General features: G+C 45.1%; 1 protein-coding gene across 2 annotated transcripts in view; it reads right to left on the bottom strand.

Moving 5' to 3' along the window:
• The window catches only part of LOC147621903 (PX domain-containing protein EREX-like), a 76309-nt gene extending 59583 nt beyond the window's left edge, over positions 1-16726 (bottom strand). For both annotated transcript variants that reach the window (XM_086822920.1, XM_086822921.1), the window contains exons 1-2: positions 16416-16726; positions 16111-16236 (exon numbers count right to left, since the gene is read on the bottom strand). In XM_086822920.1, the coding sequence (XP_086679046.1) occupies positions 16111-16236; positions 16416-16505 (216 nt within the window). In that variant the 5' untranslated portion in view covers positions 16506-16726. The remainder of the gene's footprint in view (positions 1-16110; positions 16237-16415) is intronic.
• Between the last annotated feature and the right edge of the window lie 234 nt (positions 16727-16960).

The following is a 16960-nucleotide window of genomic DNA, read 5'->3' as shown; positions in this document are numbered from 1 at the left end:
AACTTTTATTTATCTCTCAAGGGGTGTTGCCAACATGATTCATACTTTGGTAGACTCTAGAAATTGGTCCAATGTAAGGTCCCAAAGACCCAAACCCAAAGATCATCAGCATATGACCCCCAAACCCAAAGATCTTCTGCATAGAACCAACTGAGAATCAAGGCTTAAGGCTCACCTCCCATTCATAGAATCCGTCGAGCTCACCCCAAGCTATAGGTACATCCTAGGCCATACTCCAGACGCGATAAGACTAGGCGTCCCATACCACCTAGTCACACCTCAAGGGTGTCCTCATGCCGAGCACTCCCTGTGGGCCATGCGCCACAAGTCACACTTGACAATCCTGTCTCACAACGAGTCCCTAGGGCTTGCTTATATAAACCTCTAGCCAATTACTTTAGCCTGGGCCTAACAATAGCTAGTAATCCTATTATTGACTATAAGTATGGCCTCCCTTTATAAGCCCTAACCCATGTGGAATTATCTCCTAATCTTCGGTTAAAACTAACCTTGGATAACCTGTGGACACAACATACTTCCCCCCTCAAGGATCATTGATATCCTCAGCAATGAACCGGGGAAATTGAGCCTTGAGATTCCAAACAAATTCCCACGTAGCTTCCCTCTCAATTCTACCCCTCCACTTGATCACATACTCGTCATAAGAACTTCTTGAGTGCTTAGTACCCTTCTCAAAACAGTTCTTCTAAAGGAACCACCATTCCGAGTAACCCAAATTTTCCTTTAGTTGACTGACATGAAAAATTGAATGGACCATCTCTTCCCGTGAAAGATCTAATTGGTAAGCAATATCACTAATCTTCCTTATGATCCAAAATGGCCCACAATACCTGGAAGACAACTTGTAATGTTTTCTTGCACGCATGGTCTTGGAATCTTTTGGTATTTTCAAGAATACCCACTTGTCCACCTCCAAGATTCTTGGAGATCTATGTTGGTTAGCATAAGATAGAGCTCTTTCTGGAGTTGTTCTTACACTCTCCCTAGCTAACTTAAGCGTCTCCTCCATATCTTGCAAAAAACCTAAAGCTTGCCTATTTTGGATCTTACTCAACCCAACTACAATTGGTGACCTAGGTTGAAAACCGTACATAGGCATGAATGGGTAAAAGTTGTAGCCAAATGCTTATTGCTATTGTACGTGAATTCCAAGTGTGGGGAAGATACCTTTTCCACTTTAACTGTCGTTTTGAAACATAAGCCCTTATAGTTGTTTTACCTTTCCCACTCCAATGTCACCAGCCTGGACATTTTCAGTGTGAAAAGGGGTATGGTGGATTCCAAGACGCCCAACTATGCGTTGATGTACAAGCTTTGGGAATGGGGGATTATCCAGTACAAAAGATCAAGTGCTTGAAGCTTGCTCTAGGCGCCCGAGATGGTTTCTTGGACATAGAAATGGGCATTGGAGCTCAAGTGTCCAGTGGAAAGCATATATGGTGAGCTCCCGAGATTTGGGAGAGATCTAGCTTTAAAATATGGTTCTACATGGTGCTCACATACAATTCTAATGAGAGGAACACACTCCTAAAATCTAGGAGGGTTACTATTTTTGGACATCCTCAATAGAAATTCCATTCACATCATGATGTCTATAAGCTAAGCAAATGGGCGGACTTGCAGAAACACCTTTGTCAAAATGTCTACAAGTTGAGATATTTTTGGAGATAAAGTTAATGGGGGGGGAAACAGCTCTTAAATTGAGACATGTGACAGGATTGTGGATCAAAGTGAGACAAGTGGTCTCACACTCGTCACTTCATTTAGGACAGCACCAATACAATTGCCACATGCGTCGCATTCAACAATGAATGGCTTATGATCAAGATTGACCCAATAATAATGGCATTCTTGAGAGAATTGAAAGCATTAATTTCAGCTTTCGTCCATTTGAAAATAGCACGTTTCTTGGTCAATTCATGCAATGGCAAAGCAATCATTGCGAAAAGGAAGATAAATCTCCTATAGTGTGAGCATGAACCAAGAAAATTACGTACTTCATGTATGGATTTGAGTTCTGACCAATCTTTGATGGCTTGGATCATTGCGGGATCTATTCTCACACCATATTTGGAGACTATACGTCCCAAATAGTGAATCTCCGAAAGGAAGAATTCACTCTTTTTGCCATTTATCTCATAAGTTTGTGTTGCCTCAATTCATCGAAGACCACTCTCAAGTGCTTCTCATGTTCTTCCTCATTCTTGAAAAACACAAGAATATCATCAAAGAAGACACCTGTAAATGCTCTATGATTTCTGAAAATTTGGTCCATCATGCGATTAAAAGTAGTTGGAGCATTGGTGAGACCGAAAGGCATAACCAAGAACTCATAGAAATCCCCCTTGTAGTGAAAGTGTGAACCTGTACAAGGTAGCAGATCACTCTCTGTATGAGAGTAAGCCCAAAGCTTTGCGGAAAGCTTCAAACTTTTCTCGAGGTAAAGCCTTTGTGAATAGATATGCAACATTATCATGCGTAGACAGTAAGATAAACTGATCTCCCCTGCATGTAACCTCTCTCTGACATAGTGATAATGATCTCAATGTGCTTGGTACGTGCATGAAATAAGGGATTTTGTGCCACGGCCACAGCACTCTGGCTATCACTGAGAATGGTGGCGGGTGTCTGCTGACACTCACGAAGATCAGCCAATAGTCTCCTCAACCATACACAATCTACTGTAGCTGTGAATACTGCCCTGTACTTAGCCTCGCAAGTAGATGTGGCAACAGTGGGTTGCTTTTTGCTCAACCAATATATGCATGAACTGCCAAGAAAAAAAAACAATTCCCACTTTGGATTGCCTGGTATCATAATCACCAACCCAATCTGAATCACTGTATGCATAAAGCTGCAAGCTGCCCCCTGGGATAGAACAAACCAAGATCCAGGGTACCCTGAAGATAACGAAAAATGCATTTGACTGCTTGCCAATGCTTTGTGCATGGGTTGTGCATGAATTTGTTCAACAAAGACACCCCAAAAGATATGTCAAGGCCTTGTGTTACACAAGTAAATGAGGCATCCCACTGCCTGGACGTAAATGTCGGCCTCAAAAGGCTCTCCAATATCATGCATAGTAGGCCGTGATAGAATGTGCAGCGAAAGAAGGGAAAGTGGAAACACAAGAGAGAGAGTGAGAGAGAGAGATGGAGAGGAAACACGAGTGAGAACCTACTCTCAATATCATCACCAAAAGGAATACATGTCCCGAGCAAGAGGGGAGAACCTCGTATGTGAGGGACTGCAGCAAACAAGGCTAAGCAAGAAGTGAAATATGAGGGAGGCATGCCGGCTATATATACCTCTACATGTAGGCAGCCGACTGGAGAAAAAGACCTCCACGACTGGGAAAAATACCCAAGACCATAAATGGGGAATAAATATGGGTAAAATAGAAGTGAGGAGTGACCAGCCCCTCTGACTAACATGGTCAGTCCTAGAGGCTAAAATAGAACACCAAAGAGGAAACCAGCAAGAAGGGGATGATGTCTAACACCCCCTCTCAGCACCGGGTGCTGAGTAAACTCCAAGAAGCCAGAGACACCGTCCTCGATCAAAGATGAAAGACTGCAGAAACAGGTACCAAGAAAGCTCCACAAGCAATCTCCTCAGCAACTCAGCTACAAAAGCAACAGAACAAGCTGCCAAGTACACCGCTCCTCTGGAAGAAAACAACCATGTAGGCTGCGACGTGCTGCTCCAAATAATGGTTCCAAACCCAAGTGTAAGAACACTCCCCGAAGTCGAATGTCGTGTATCCAGCCTGGAGAAGGTATGAAAAACCTCATAACCAACCAAGATCAAATCCTGTATATAATCAATCCTGGGAGAAGCAAACTGCTCCTCACTGGAACCCTCAAAAGAAATAGAGTCAATCTGCTCCAACTCTGTATCAAGAGTAGCCAAATGTTGTACAAAAGCATCCTCTGAAAAGGTCGGCATCGCAAGGAGTAAAGACTCTGTAGAAAAGATGGGGTCCATCTGCTCAAACTCTGCACCATGAGTTGCCCAATGTTGTACATAAGTACACACCACTGAGGTGGGCATCGCAAGATAAAAGGACTCCACATCCCCCTCTGAAAACTGATGTCGTCAGACTAGTACAAGCCCAACCTGATTCTGATCCAAATCCAAAAAACTTTGGAAGTACCACTGTGCCCCAGGCACGATTAGCAACCTCAAATCCAAAGCATCCCACTGGGTCCAAAAAACCGTCCAAAACAACAAACCTGCAGAACTGGCAGGGGAAGGAGCATCCTCATAAGCATCACAAAGAGAGGCAGAGGTAGGCTCCTCACAATGCGGAAGGGAAGCAGGAATATAAATTGCAGTGTAACAAAGTCCTCAAAAGCATCACTGAGAGCTGAAGACTGTTCCATAAGTAGAATCAGATCCCAAGAATCAACAACAAATAAATGATCCATGTGAAAGGATCTGAAAGGATCACACCGCACGGACAAAACACCCTCCTTGTTCTGCAAACACTTCAAAGAACACAAGCTCGGACAAAATAAACTCTGCTCAGGATCTCTGAAAAGATCACTGCTCTCCTCCAAAATCTATAAACTCCTGTCACATAAGAAAGTCTCCACAGAAACAAAGCAGCTCCCGAAACCGATAATGAAGTAGCTGGAGATAGGCCCCCTCTGAGTGTAGAAAGCTCTTGTGGGAAGCAAAATGTAGCCAAAACACTGCTGTCCAGCAAAAAATAGCACTCCACCGCCAACAGAAGGCAAGGAACATGAAGAAACTGGGAAAACCGTGTAGGCCAAGAACAAAACACAGGTATAGATGCTCCAAAATCAGCAAAAAGCTGAGTCAAATCTGAAATTCAAAATCCTCCTCAAGTACCAAACTGCCTCCAAAGCCACAATCCAAACGAGAAACCCCCTCTGCAAGTGATCTGTGTCCACTGGAGAAGAAAACGCAGCCAAACAAGGGCTACAAACCTGAAAATTCAGGTCAACCAATGTCCACACCTCCTATGAGGAAAAACACCGAAGAGAAGGTACCTTTGGGTCCAACAGATGAAGCCCAAGTGAAGGTAGAGCTACTAGCAAGATCGGATCAGAAAAACGCAGCAACCATGGCTGCAAATCTGAAAACGCAGAGGTATAAGGGGCTGTAGAAGGGGCTGAATATGGAAACGCTGAAGCCTCAAATCAAGAATTGCTGCAGAGAATAAGAACAATCGGGGGAGGGGGGGGGGGGGGGGGGGGAGGGGGGATGGCACAAGATAACCAGAAGGGACAGGCAAAAGGGGGCCCAGAGAGCTCCAAGATCAAGGCTTGGGAAAGCAAGCCCAAACAGGCAAAAAACACAGCCTGTTTGGGACAGCTATGTTGCTGTCCAGACTTGAAAAAAACGCCTGAGAACCCCTCGAAGGTGCCACCAAGAAAGGGCAGGTATGCTGTCCGGAAAAAACACGCCCCTGTCAGGCTGCAAACTGACGCCCTGAAGAGGAGAAACTGCAGCCCACTAAATGGGGATCAATCAGCCCTTGAAAATCTGAAACGCAAGCTTCGTCTGCAGAAAAAACGCAGATCTGCACATGGGCAGAAAAACGCAGAACTGAAGTGGTAGAGGAGGGAGCATCCAACGCTAGTGATCACTGGCGCTCTGATACCATGATAGAATGTGCAGCGGAAGAAGGGAAACACAGGAGAGAGAGTGAGAGAGAGAGATGGAGAGGAAACACAGGTGAGATCCTGCTCTCAATATCATCACCAAAAGGAATACATGTCCCGAGCAAGAGAGGAGAACCTCGTATGTGAGGGACTGCAGCAAACAAGGCTAAGCAAGCAATGAAATATGAGGGAGGCATGCCGGCTATATATACCTCTACATGTAGGCAGCCGACTGGAGAAAAAGACCTCCACGACTGGGAAAAATACCCAGGACCATAAATGGGGAATAAATATGGGTAAAATAGAAGTGAGGGGTGACCAGCCCCTCTAACTAACATGGTCAGCCCTAGAGGCTAAAATAGGACACCAAAGAGGAAACCGGCAGGAAGGGAATGATGTCTAACAAGCCGTACACTTGGTTCTACTGGAGTAGAAATGGACTTACATTCATCCATGTGAAACCTTTTTAGCAAACTTTTTATGTACTTAGTTTGCTGCATAACAATGCCATCATCTGTATGCATAAACTGTATGCCGAGATAGTAGTGTAAAGGCCCCAAATCTGACATATCAAATTCAGCTTTCAAATCTGAAATTTGTGCTTTGCTAGTCCCTGTAATGAGCATGTCATCTGCATACAAGATGACTCTGAGAATATTGGCACCAATTTTCTTCACATACAATGTGCTTTCAGCTAGACTATTCACATAACCTTGGCTGGTTAGATGAGCATGTATTTTATCATACCAAGCTCTTGGAGCTTGCTTTAAACCATACAATGCTTTGTGTAACCTGCATACTTTATGTTCCTCACCAGGAACTACAAAACCAATGGGCTGATTTACATATAATTCCTCTTGTAAATCCCTATTTAAGAATGCAGTTTTGACGTCCAATTGATGCACTTTCCAACCTTTATGTGTAGCCAATGCAATCACTGATCTTATTGTAGTCATTCTCGAAGTAGGAGCAAAAGTCTCCTCATAATCTATTCCCTTTTTCTGAGAGTAGCCTTTAGCCACAAGTCTTGCTTTGTACCTGTCAATAGTACCATCAAACTTCCTTTTGACTTTGTACACCCACTTTGTTCCAATGACATGCTTGCCTTTCGGCAATTCCACAAGATCCCAAGTATTGTTCTTCATGATAGAAGAGATTTCATCTTGCAAGGCTTGCACCCAGTGCTCATTCTCATGTGCTTCTTCATAAGAAGAAGGCTCTTCTGAATCAAAGAGACTACCCATGGCTAATGCAGACTCCCCATGATGCATATTCAATGCATGGCTGGAACCAGCCCTTGTTCTACCTGTGAGTGGAGCTGCAAGTTTGCTTTCTTGCAAAGTTTTCAGCAACCATCTTCGCACCGACTTGGCTGTGTCTATGGCTGTTTGCTCTTCCCTGACGAGATCTTCCACTTCTTCCATAGAAGGGGGCTGAATGGCTGGCTATTCCACATGTTCTACATGAGGATTTTCTTGTGTAGGGACTGGCTGATCTGAATCCCCCCGAATTGCAATGGGTAATAGCCCATCAAACATGTTCTGTATGCCTGTATCATGACTTTAATACAAGCTATACATGGGCTATACTGAATTTTCAGCAAATACCATATCTCTACTGACAAAAATCCTGCGTGTTGTTGGATTATAAAGACGGTATCCTTTGCTCTCATTGCTGTAGCCCACAAAAATGCATTTCATTGCTTTATCATCTAGCTTTGTTCGGAGTTGTTCTGGCACATGTGCATATGCCAAACACCCAAATGTACGCATATAATCCACTTTTGGCTTTCGGCTACACCAAGCCTCAAATGGTGTTATGGTTTTCAAAGCTTTTGTTGGAGACCTGTTCAACACGTGAGTTGCACACATTATAGCTACCATCCAAAAATTATGAGTCAACTTTGGTGCTTTCACCATGCATCTTGCCATCTCCATGAGAGATCTATTTTTCTTGTCTACTACACCATTCTGTTGCAGTGTATAAGGCACAGTACATTAGTGTTTGATGCCCTTTTGAAGCATATAATCCTTGAATGCATTTGACATGTATTCTCCACCTCTTTATGAGAGGAGTGATTGGACTTTACATCCACATATTTTCAGCCATTTCTACAAAGTGTCAAAAGCATGTAAACACCTCTGCTTTCGCTTTCAAGGGGTAAACCCAAGCAAACCTGGAGTAGTCATCAATGGCTCGTAGTACCCTTTGTACAAAGGGGATAAGGTCTGGGCGGTGGACATTGGGTTATGTCCACCTCGGGACATCAGTGTGTGTGAACACCGGGCTGGTCATAATTTATAAGTGAGTTTTGGTCGCCCAAAACTTAATGAAGTGTATACACACTCACTTATAAATTAGTGCTAACTCCTAAGGCTGGGTTTATGACCAATACTTACTACTTGTCACATGCAACATAACCATGTCAACACACAGTTTCTCGCGGGCAGGCGTCCCCGTACCCAGAACTACACATTGGTCAAGCAAGCATGAAAACAGCATGCAATTTCAATTGCAAGCAAGCACATAAAGATGCTATGCAATGCAGCATTGGTATGGACAATCCCCGTTCAGACGTGCTCCAAGCAAGTACACGAAGTACCAGACCCAATGGAACACCAATCCACCAAGCATTTCCGGGCATGTACACGGAGGCACAAGTCCCAACGGCAGTATCACATGAGTGGCATCAATCCCTAGCATATACAACTACCATGGACACCAGTCCAATGTACATACATGATGAGAAAGCACAGGTGGACCAATTGGGTGGCCAAATGGTGACAGCTGTCCAGCTTATACAAGCCTTTGTATCGTGTTCCAAAAGTGACTATTTCATAACCCTTTGATGGGTCTTTTACCAAACACTTCCCATCTTCAAATTCAACCTTTAAACCTTGGTCGTTTATGGCTGAGACGGAGAGCAGATTTTCCTTTATCCATGGAACATACAACACATTTTTCATACATATATTGGCACCATTGGCTGCAACAAGTATGACATTGCCAATTCCCTTTACTAGATATGTGGTATAATCTGCACATGATACAGTGTGGCCATTTGAAGCATAAACCAAGTGCTAAAATATATCTTTGCATGAAGTGATGTGGCTCGAAGCACCACTATCAAAATACCACAATACATCCTGTCTGTCAGATGCAATGCAAGACATATCGTTTTCTGAAGCACTTGGTGTGTCACTAGTGGAATTACATTAGCTGATTGCTGTGCTTTATCATCAAAAGAGTCTGCTACTGCATTGCTTGCATCTTTCTTTTTCTCTTTTGCAATCCGCTTTCAACATTCATTGATGTAGTGTCCAGGCTTATGGCAGTAGTGACATTTGCCCTTCTTTTTAGGCTTGTTTACATCCCCTTTGTCAGACTTTTCACAACCAGAAGAGGGCTGCCCATGACCAGCCTTACTAGACTGTAGTCCCCCATGCCTAAAGCTCTTTGCTTTACCCTTATCCTTGGCTATAAATGCCTTGTCTCCACCACGGTTGCTAGATAAGTTTGCTCTTGTTTGCTCTTCCTGCAAGAGTAAACCCACCAGCTCTTCAAAAGTGACGGGATCGCCACCTCCTCTCATAGAGAGGTTAAGAGAGGCGTGAAAGTCCAAGTAGGAAAGTGGTAAAGAATGAAGAGTGTTGGTGACCAGCTGTCTGGGATAACCTCATCAATGTTGAGCAATTGTTCCTGCAAATCTTTTTCTTTGGTGAGATGATCTGCCATGGAGTCACCCTCATCCATAGAAAGAAGATCCAATTGCCTCTTCAAGTAGGCAACCAAACCAAGCACCAATGTGCACTGCCAGGCTACCAAATGTCATGTGCAAATTTTTACCTGCACCTGAAGCAAGTATAAACCTGCACCAAATTGTCCAATTACACACAATGTGTATACATATGTGACAAATCACCGTTGTAATCCCCAATTACATGCTCCAATCTGAAAAGCCCCAATTTTTATGCATTGCAATTGCAGTCAATTGCCCAATTTTCACAAAAGCCCCAAATTTCTACAACCAGGGGAGGTTTAATTTGCTGATTTTGACCTCAACCCCCAAATTCCAACCAAAACAGCATGGGCAATTCTGCAGCAAATAATTTCCATGCAATTTTGCCTCCTGCAATTTTCCATGCAAAGGGGGAATTTTTGGCCAAACCCCCAAAATTTCCTCAACCTACACAAGAATGTCTGGTTTTTTTTTTGGTTTAAAATATTCCTTGAAATAAAAGTACCTCTGTACGGCAAGCCAAGTGGGTGTGAGACAGAACTGCACGGCGTCCAAGCAGTTTACAGGCAGGCCAAGCTGGCCATGGAACCGGTCAGAGTCCGAGCACGTACGGATTGGCCAGTGGATGTCAGACAAGCAGGTACAAGTACAGGTACAGAGGGCGGGTGACAAAGCAAGAGGTATAGGCGAGCAAGCATTGAGGGGTGGGCGCCAGACGATGGAACCGTACACCTGACGGACCTGTGGCGCGGCCGGAACTATATGGGCGCCGAAACCCCCCACACTGGACGGTGGACCCTACGAGCACGGACAAGCAGCGTAGCCAATGTGCGAGGCGTTGGTGGAGCTATCTGCACTAGGTCCACCGGGATTGGAGGCGAAATGCGGCGAAACGGCAGAGCGATGGGCAGTGGCGACGCCGGATTGGGAGGGCAAGCCGGGCAGACGGATCCCTCAGCACTAGCGCCGCCAGCTGAGAGGCGGCTGACGGTCGGATGGATCCGACGGACTACACCAAAGCCGACGGACGAACGAACTGTTCCACAACCGACGGACAGACTGTTCGACGGAAATCCTCTGGCGACAGAAAGAAGACAGCTGCAGCCCAGCTCTGATACTAATTGTTGGTGTTGGACTCACACACACACATAGAATCCTGCAAATTAGGGTTAGGTGCAAGAAGAAGAAGCTCACACACAGAAATGAGAGAGAGAGAGAGAGAGAGAGAGAGAGAGAGAGAGAGAGAGAGAGAGATTTTATTAACGTCTTCCAAAAGACCGAACTCGGCCTATGAGACAAATCAGTGTACCTCTGTGGGGTATCCTCTGTCATCCCAACAAAATGAAAAAGTACTGAGCTAAAAAGCTGAATCTGGGTGTGCAATAAGTACAATGAGTGGGGGAGGGGATGGAGCTCTACTACTAGGAGAATGCAAAGCTATATGCATGGAGTATACAATCATGATATGCAACCTAGCTAGCTCCATCCTGTACCATACTGGGGGTATAAAATGGTATACATCAATGAAGGGGGTGTCCACGGCTCCCTGAAGAACATGCCTGGGTCTGCTCTAAAGCTAGCCAGTCGCTCCGCACCCTCTCTGTGAAACTGAGCTCTGATCTCTGTCATCTCTCTCTAGTAGAGGCGTGGTGTCCGAAAGCCAGGTGTCCTGTCTCCTGTGGGCTCTGAGTGTCTGCTCTCTGGAGAGTAATTCCCTGCTGTGTAGTGGCTGGGAGTGGGGTGGATCTCTGAAAAAATGTAGTAATCTGTGTCTGTCGTCCCCCCTCTGGAGCTGTCTGAGCCTGTAATGATGTCTCTATGTGACGTTGTATGTCTAGAATGAATCTCCCCAGTATGCGCTGGTCTGCTGCCTCAAAGAGCTGGCGTAGGGAATGTGGCTCTCTGAGTAAAATGGGATATCTCTCTCTCATGGCTGTATATGCTCTGCATCTGCATACATAATGCTCCTCACTCTCCACCTCCTCCCAAAAGTGTGGTAGCCACAAAATGCAAGTCAACCCTTGCATGTGTCACACATCCATATAATATAGAAGTACAAAATATTATATGGATGGAGTGTCCTTTCACACTTGATATCCAAGGGGCAAAACCACATGGGAAAAAGTGCCTTTGGTTAAGCCCTGTTCACACATAGCACTACCATAAGTGAGCATATGCCTACAGCAATCACCATTGTAAGCCTCTTGCTAATCAATAAAGTGATCTTGTCTAGAATCTCTCTCTCTCTCTCTCTCTCTCTCTCTCTCTCTCTCTCTCTCTCTCTCCTTCTTTCTCTCTCTCTCTCTTTCTTTTGTCTATGCTTCCACCTGTGCATACTCCAACATAGCCTACGTCCACACATCACTACCATATAAATGGCTACAAGTCCTTCAGTTTGCAATAGGCCTAGAAAGGATCTATGAGGAATCTACCACGACAAACTGTCAATGAAAGGCATCCACAAATTCTTGCCACGTAACTCGCTTTGGCTGCAGACCTCGCCACCAAATAAAAGCTTTCTACTTTAAAAACATCTCATCCCGGGGGGTTCTATGATCATCTTGTCTCGTTGACCAAATCAAAATATGTGGTCCACCGATTCAACCAGTTGTGCACAAATGTCTCCCCGTATTCCTTTTTCTCTGCAGAAAAAGGTATGCCCTGGAAGTGTAAGGTAGCAGGAGCCACTGCCTGCTGTTGCACATGGGAACATCCACTTGTTATAACTACCAAAAAGCCGCCCCATACTTTATGTTATATAGGACACCCTTCTTTTTAGTTTTCTTGCTTTCTTCTGAGCTCCCTCCCTAGCACGCTTTTTCCAAAAAAAAGTTGGCTGCCTCTGATATCACATACACATCCTCTTTTATTGGCGGGTTCTCACATCCATATGCCCCCCCTTCTGCTGGTCTGTAAAGGTGAGCTTCTGCAGGCTTTTTCTGGCATGCTTTTTCTTTGTGCACACAACCCTTCTGCACCCCATAGCTGGCTGCTTTTTTACCCTGCTGTTGGTCACCTTCTGACAGCCTCTAGTGTCACTACTAAAGCACCAACCAGCTGCCCCACTTCTGGCCGCCTCCAGCCTGAGAGTTGTACTCTTGCCAGCAGTAGGCCACATCACACCATCACTATTAACAGGGAAATCCAAATCCAGTTGTTGTCCATAGTGTATAAGCATGGCACAAGGGCACTCTCCAACATTAAGACAAGGCAACTTCTGTCAGAACAAGTTCAGGACAGTCATTGTCAATTCAGCATTTGCCCATTTCATTGACTGGGGAGTCTCGACACACATGTGGATAAACTCTTCATGATGATCCAGAACATACCGAGCACATGATTTGGCACGTCAACCCAAACAACTTCTTCCTCCAGTTAATCCCATTTGTCAGTTCAATTCAGCCAGACATCCACAATGTTTTTCCTTGCACTTTGCTTTGTGATCCGCACCCGAAGGAGATTTAGTCAAGCAAAATGGAGAATTTTGAGGACCCATAGGACATTAGACTTGGTAGATTTCAGCATGGAAGAAATGTGCAGTTTGGGGCCTGATTTGAGGATTTTCTTCAGCCTTCGACACCCCACAACAAGACACAGGGCAAAAGGACGAAAGGATGAGATGTACAAGAGATCAAAGCAAAACAACACGGCATGAAATAGGTGAGTGAGTCTATATATAATGGTGAGTGAACATATGTACAAGAGCCCTCTAATGTGATGTGACTCTAAGTAGTAGACCAGTGTAGAAACAAAGAGGATGTCGGAGCTAAAGCACAGTCGGTGACGAAGGCTCGCGTCAATGTGAGGCAAAGGCACTTTGTCAAGTGGTCGTGGGCAGCAGAAGCTGAAGTGATGATGATGCTGCAAACTCTGATGACAAGGGTGCTACGGTACCTGTACCTGAATGGTGATGAAGAGCAGAGAGAGCTACAGTCCCGAGTGGTGCAAGCTCTAGTGACAAGGGTACTGCAATACCTGAGGGGTGGTGAGGAGCAGAGAGGGCTGCCGTCCCGAGTTGTGTAGCGGTGCAAGCTCTTGTGACAAGGGTGTTGCAATACCTAAGAGATGGAGAGGAGCAAAGGGTTGCCATCCCGAGTGGGGTGAGATGGTGAGCAAAGAATGGGCTGCTGTCCCAAGTGGTGTACTGATGATAAAACGTTGAGGCGATGTACTATGTAGCAGAGCTTGGGCTGCTGTCCCATGAACCGCAGATAAAAACGCTGATGTGCTGTGTGTAGCAGAGAGGGCTACTATCCCATAAGCTGAGGTAAAATGATGGTATGCTCTACTGTAGCAGAGAAGGTTGTTGTCCCATGAGCTGATATGAAGCATTGATGATATGTAGCAGAGAGTGGGTTGTTGTCCCAAGGTATGTTGCTAAAGGAAAACGTTGCAGATATGTTGTCAACGAAGATGTGCTGATGTAGGGCAGGTGCCAGCAGCAACAACAAATAGATGATGTGGTACCACATGTGTCTATGAAGTGGTACGAAAAACTGAATGAAGGCTGCTGATCGGCCAATGAAAGGGCGAACGGCCACCAGCAAGACACAAAAAAGATGGATAAAATCTAATAAATCTAGAATAATCCAGATAAATCCCCTTTTTAGGGCTAGACAAAATGCCAGTTTCAGACACCCCCTCTCAGGCCAAAAAGGGGACCATGAGAGAAGATGAAGGATACCAGGGCCCCACACTAACACACTGGCAGAAGGAATGTATCCCCCTCTGGAAGCAAAGTCTGAAAAAGTCAAAGAGGGCGCGATCATGATGGCAAAGGTGGTGAGGTGAGGTGATGTAGATGGGTTGATCATCTCCCAAAGTAAGACCTTGAACGGGACTCTCCTCTGAGTAAGAAGTCCCATTCCCTAGGTGGTCCAGATCAAAGTTTGGAGAATCAACTTCTGGTGCGAAAAATTGGTCCTTCAAGAGTGCGGGTAGACGATCCATGCTTTGTGCTCTCACAGTCTTCAATCCTTTTGCTCACGTTACCTATGATACCATGTGAGGACAAAAAGACAAAAGGACCACATGTACAAGAGATCAGAGTAAAACAACACAGCATGAAATAGGTGAGTGAGTCTATATATAATGGTGAGTGAACATATGTACAAGAGCCCTCTAATGTGAGGTGACTCTTAGTAGTAGACCAGTGCAAAAGCAAAGAGGATGTCGGAGCTGAAGCACGGTCGGTGCCGAAGGCTCGTGTCAATGTGAGGCAAAGGTACTTCATGAGGTGGTCGTGGGCAGCGGAAGCTGAAGTGATGATGATGATGATGATGATGATGACTCTAGTGACAAGGGTGCTGGAGTACCTGAATGGTGATGAAGAGCAGAGAGGGCTACCGTCCCGAGTGGTGCAAGCTCTAGTGACAAGGGTGCTGCAATACCTGAGGGGTGGTGAGGAGCAGAGAGGGCTGCCGTCCCGAGTGTTGTAGTGGTGCAAGCTCTTGTGACAAGGGTGCTGCAGTACTTGAGGGATGGAGAGGAGCAGAGGGCTGCCGTCCTGAGTGGTGTGAGATGGTGAGCAAAGAGTGGGCTGCTATCCCAAGTGGTGTATTGATGATAAAATACTGAGGCACTGTACCGTGTAGCAGAGAGTGGGCTGCTGTCCCAAGGTATGCTGCTGAAGGAAACCACTGCAGATATGCTGTCAATGAAGAAGATGTGCTGATGTAGGGCAAGCGCCGGCAGCAGCAGCAGATAGATGATGTGGTACCGGATATGTCTATGAAGTGGTACGAAAAACTGAATGAAGAGGCAATGCTATATATAGTCAAGGGGGCTACTGGTCGGCCAGTGAAAGGGCAGTCGAAAAGCAGCACGACACAAAAAAGATGGATAAAATCTAATAAATCCCCTTTTTAGGGCTGGACAAAATGCCATTTTCAGACAGGCCTAGCTTGGGTAACCATCACCCATCATGAGCGCCCGTCAGGGATGGATGAGCAATCTTGCCTGGCCAACTCCCTGCCCATCCCACAGACAGAGAAGGTTCTGTACTGAGCCTCAAGCAGCAGAGGTACTTGCAGATTGGAGGAGTACAAAAAATTCCTGCTAAGAAGGAAGTGCAAGATCCTTTTCACCAAGAATCAAATTCCTCATTCGTTTTTTTGATCAAGTGCAATCCTAAACTGAGTGCAATCTATCTCTTAAAGTGGTTCCATTGATGCACTTTTTGTGCAGCTTGTAGCCCAGACTCCATACACATCATATGTTTCTATGTGTGTCCTGAGATAGCCCATTATGGGACTACATAGCAAATGTCAAGTGGAGTACATAAGGCTCAGGATGCAATTCTTTCTTGATATTCCCTCTGAAAGATGAAGACTCCATCAATGAATTCTGATAATAATGGATAAGATCAGCCTTCGTCTCTGTAGTGCACCCATTCAACAAACTTTGCTGTGCAATTTCTCCATTCCATAATCACATAACAATACTTGGGTACACTACTGCGATTTTCAAAAAGACGTTTTGATTGATTGTTACGTTTTTTTTTTGAGATACAAGAGAGGATACAGGGATGGATGATAGGTAATCATGATCGTGATCATGTCACGGTCATTATCATGGTCATGGTCACAATGATGATGATGATATCATGAACGAGCTAGCTCGTATGTATTAAAGCATATTATTTCAGACCCATGAAAAAATTTCACACTCACTCTATGTGTGGGCATACAAAACAGGGAAGAATTCAGAATGACCAACCACTATGGGGCTTGCAAGCTGGGCATCTGCAGCCTTAGCATCTGAGAGCATGGTCCAAGAAGGGATCATTACGCAGTAACTCCAGCCAGTCCGTGGATCATGAGGCCACACAGCATTAGGGCCGGTCTGCAAAAAAAAAAGATGATTTTAATACCAGAAGAAAAATAATTAGTTCTGTACACAGCTGGATTAGCATCAATAATTAACCAAAAAATGCATCAGGGGAATGTGATTGTGCTGTAATTAGCTAAATTTGTAACATGATTAGCGGTAATTGCGTCAGATTAAGGCGAGATATGATTCACCCATCGCAGGGGGGCGGGGCTGTAATCCATTCCCAGAGGAAGAGGGGAGCTCCCATCGTGGCGATGACGAGGGGGGCTCTTGCCCGCCATGGTTGAAGGTCTGCAGATCGATCGGTGCAGAGTTGTGGTGATGGTCTATCATATGTGATGTCGTCTTGCTGCAGAGCACAACTCTACTTGCTTGCTTGCCATAATTCTTGTAATTTCGGTTTTTCCTTACTCTCCCTACAATGAAACTGTTTCACACACATAAGGCCTGAGTTTGATTTGTTTGTTTTTCGAGTCGCGATCAGAAACAAACAAGTTCGTTCTCGGACTCGAACAGAGAAACGTTTTTGTCATTAACTTTCTTCAGTCTTAGAGACAGTTTTGCTACTTCCTTAAGGCATTGCCCCGGAAGACCCATGAGCTAGGTACAATAGCGACTTAGTAAGGAGTCTGAGTAGTGTGGGACTTGCCCTCTGGTGCACCCACTAAAAACTCTATATAGCCGGCAGATTTCTGCATATGAATTTCCCTACCCAAGTTGGGCGTTGGCTCGAACC

This window comes from Cibotium barometz, chromosome 29 (genome assembly GCF_041138505.1).
Source record: "Cibotium barometz isolate CiBa-2024 chromosome 29, ASM4113850v1, whole genome shotgun sequence".
Lineage (NCBI taxonomy): Eukaryota > Viridiplantae > Streptophyta > Polypodiopsida > Cyatheales > Cibotiaceae > Cibotium > Cibotium barometz.
This window is presented reverse-complemented; position numbering and strand designations above follow the sequence as displayed.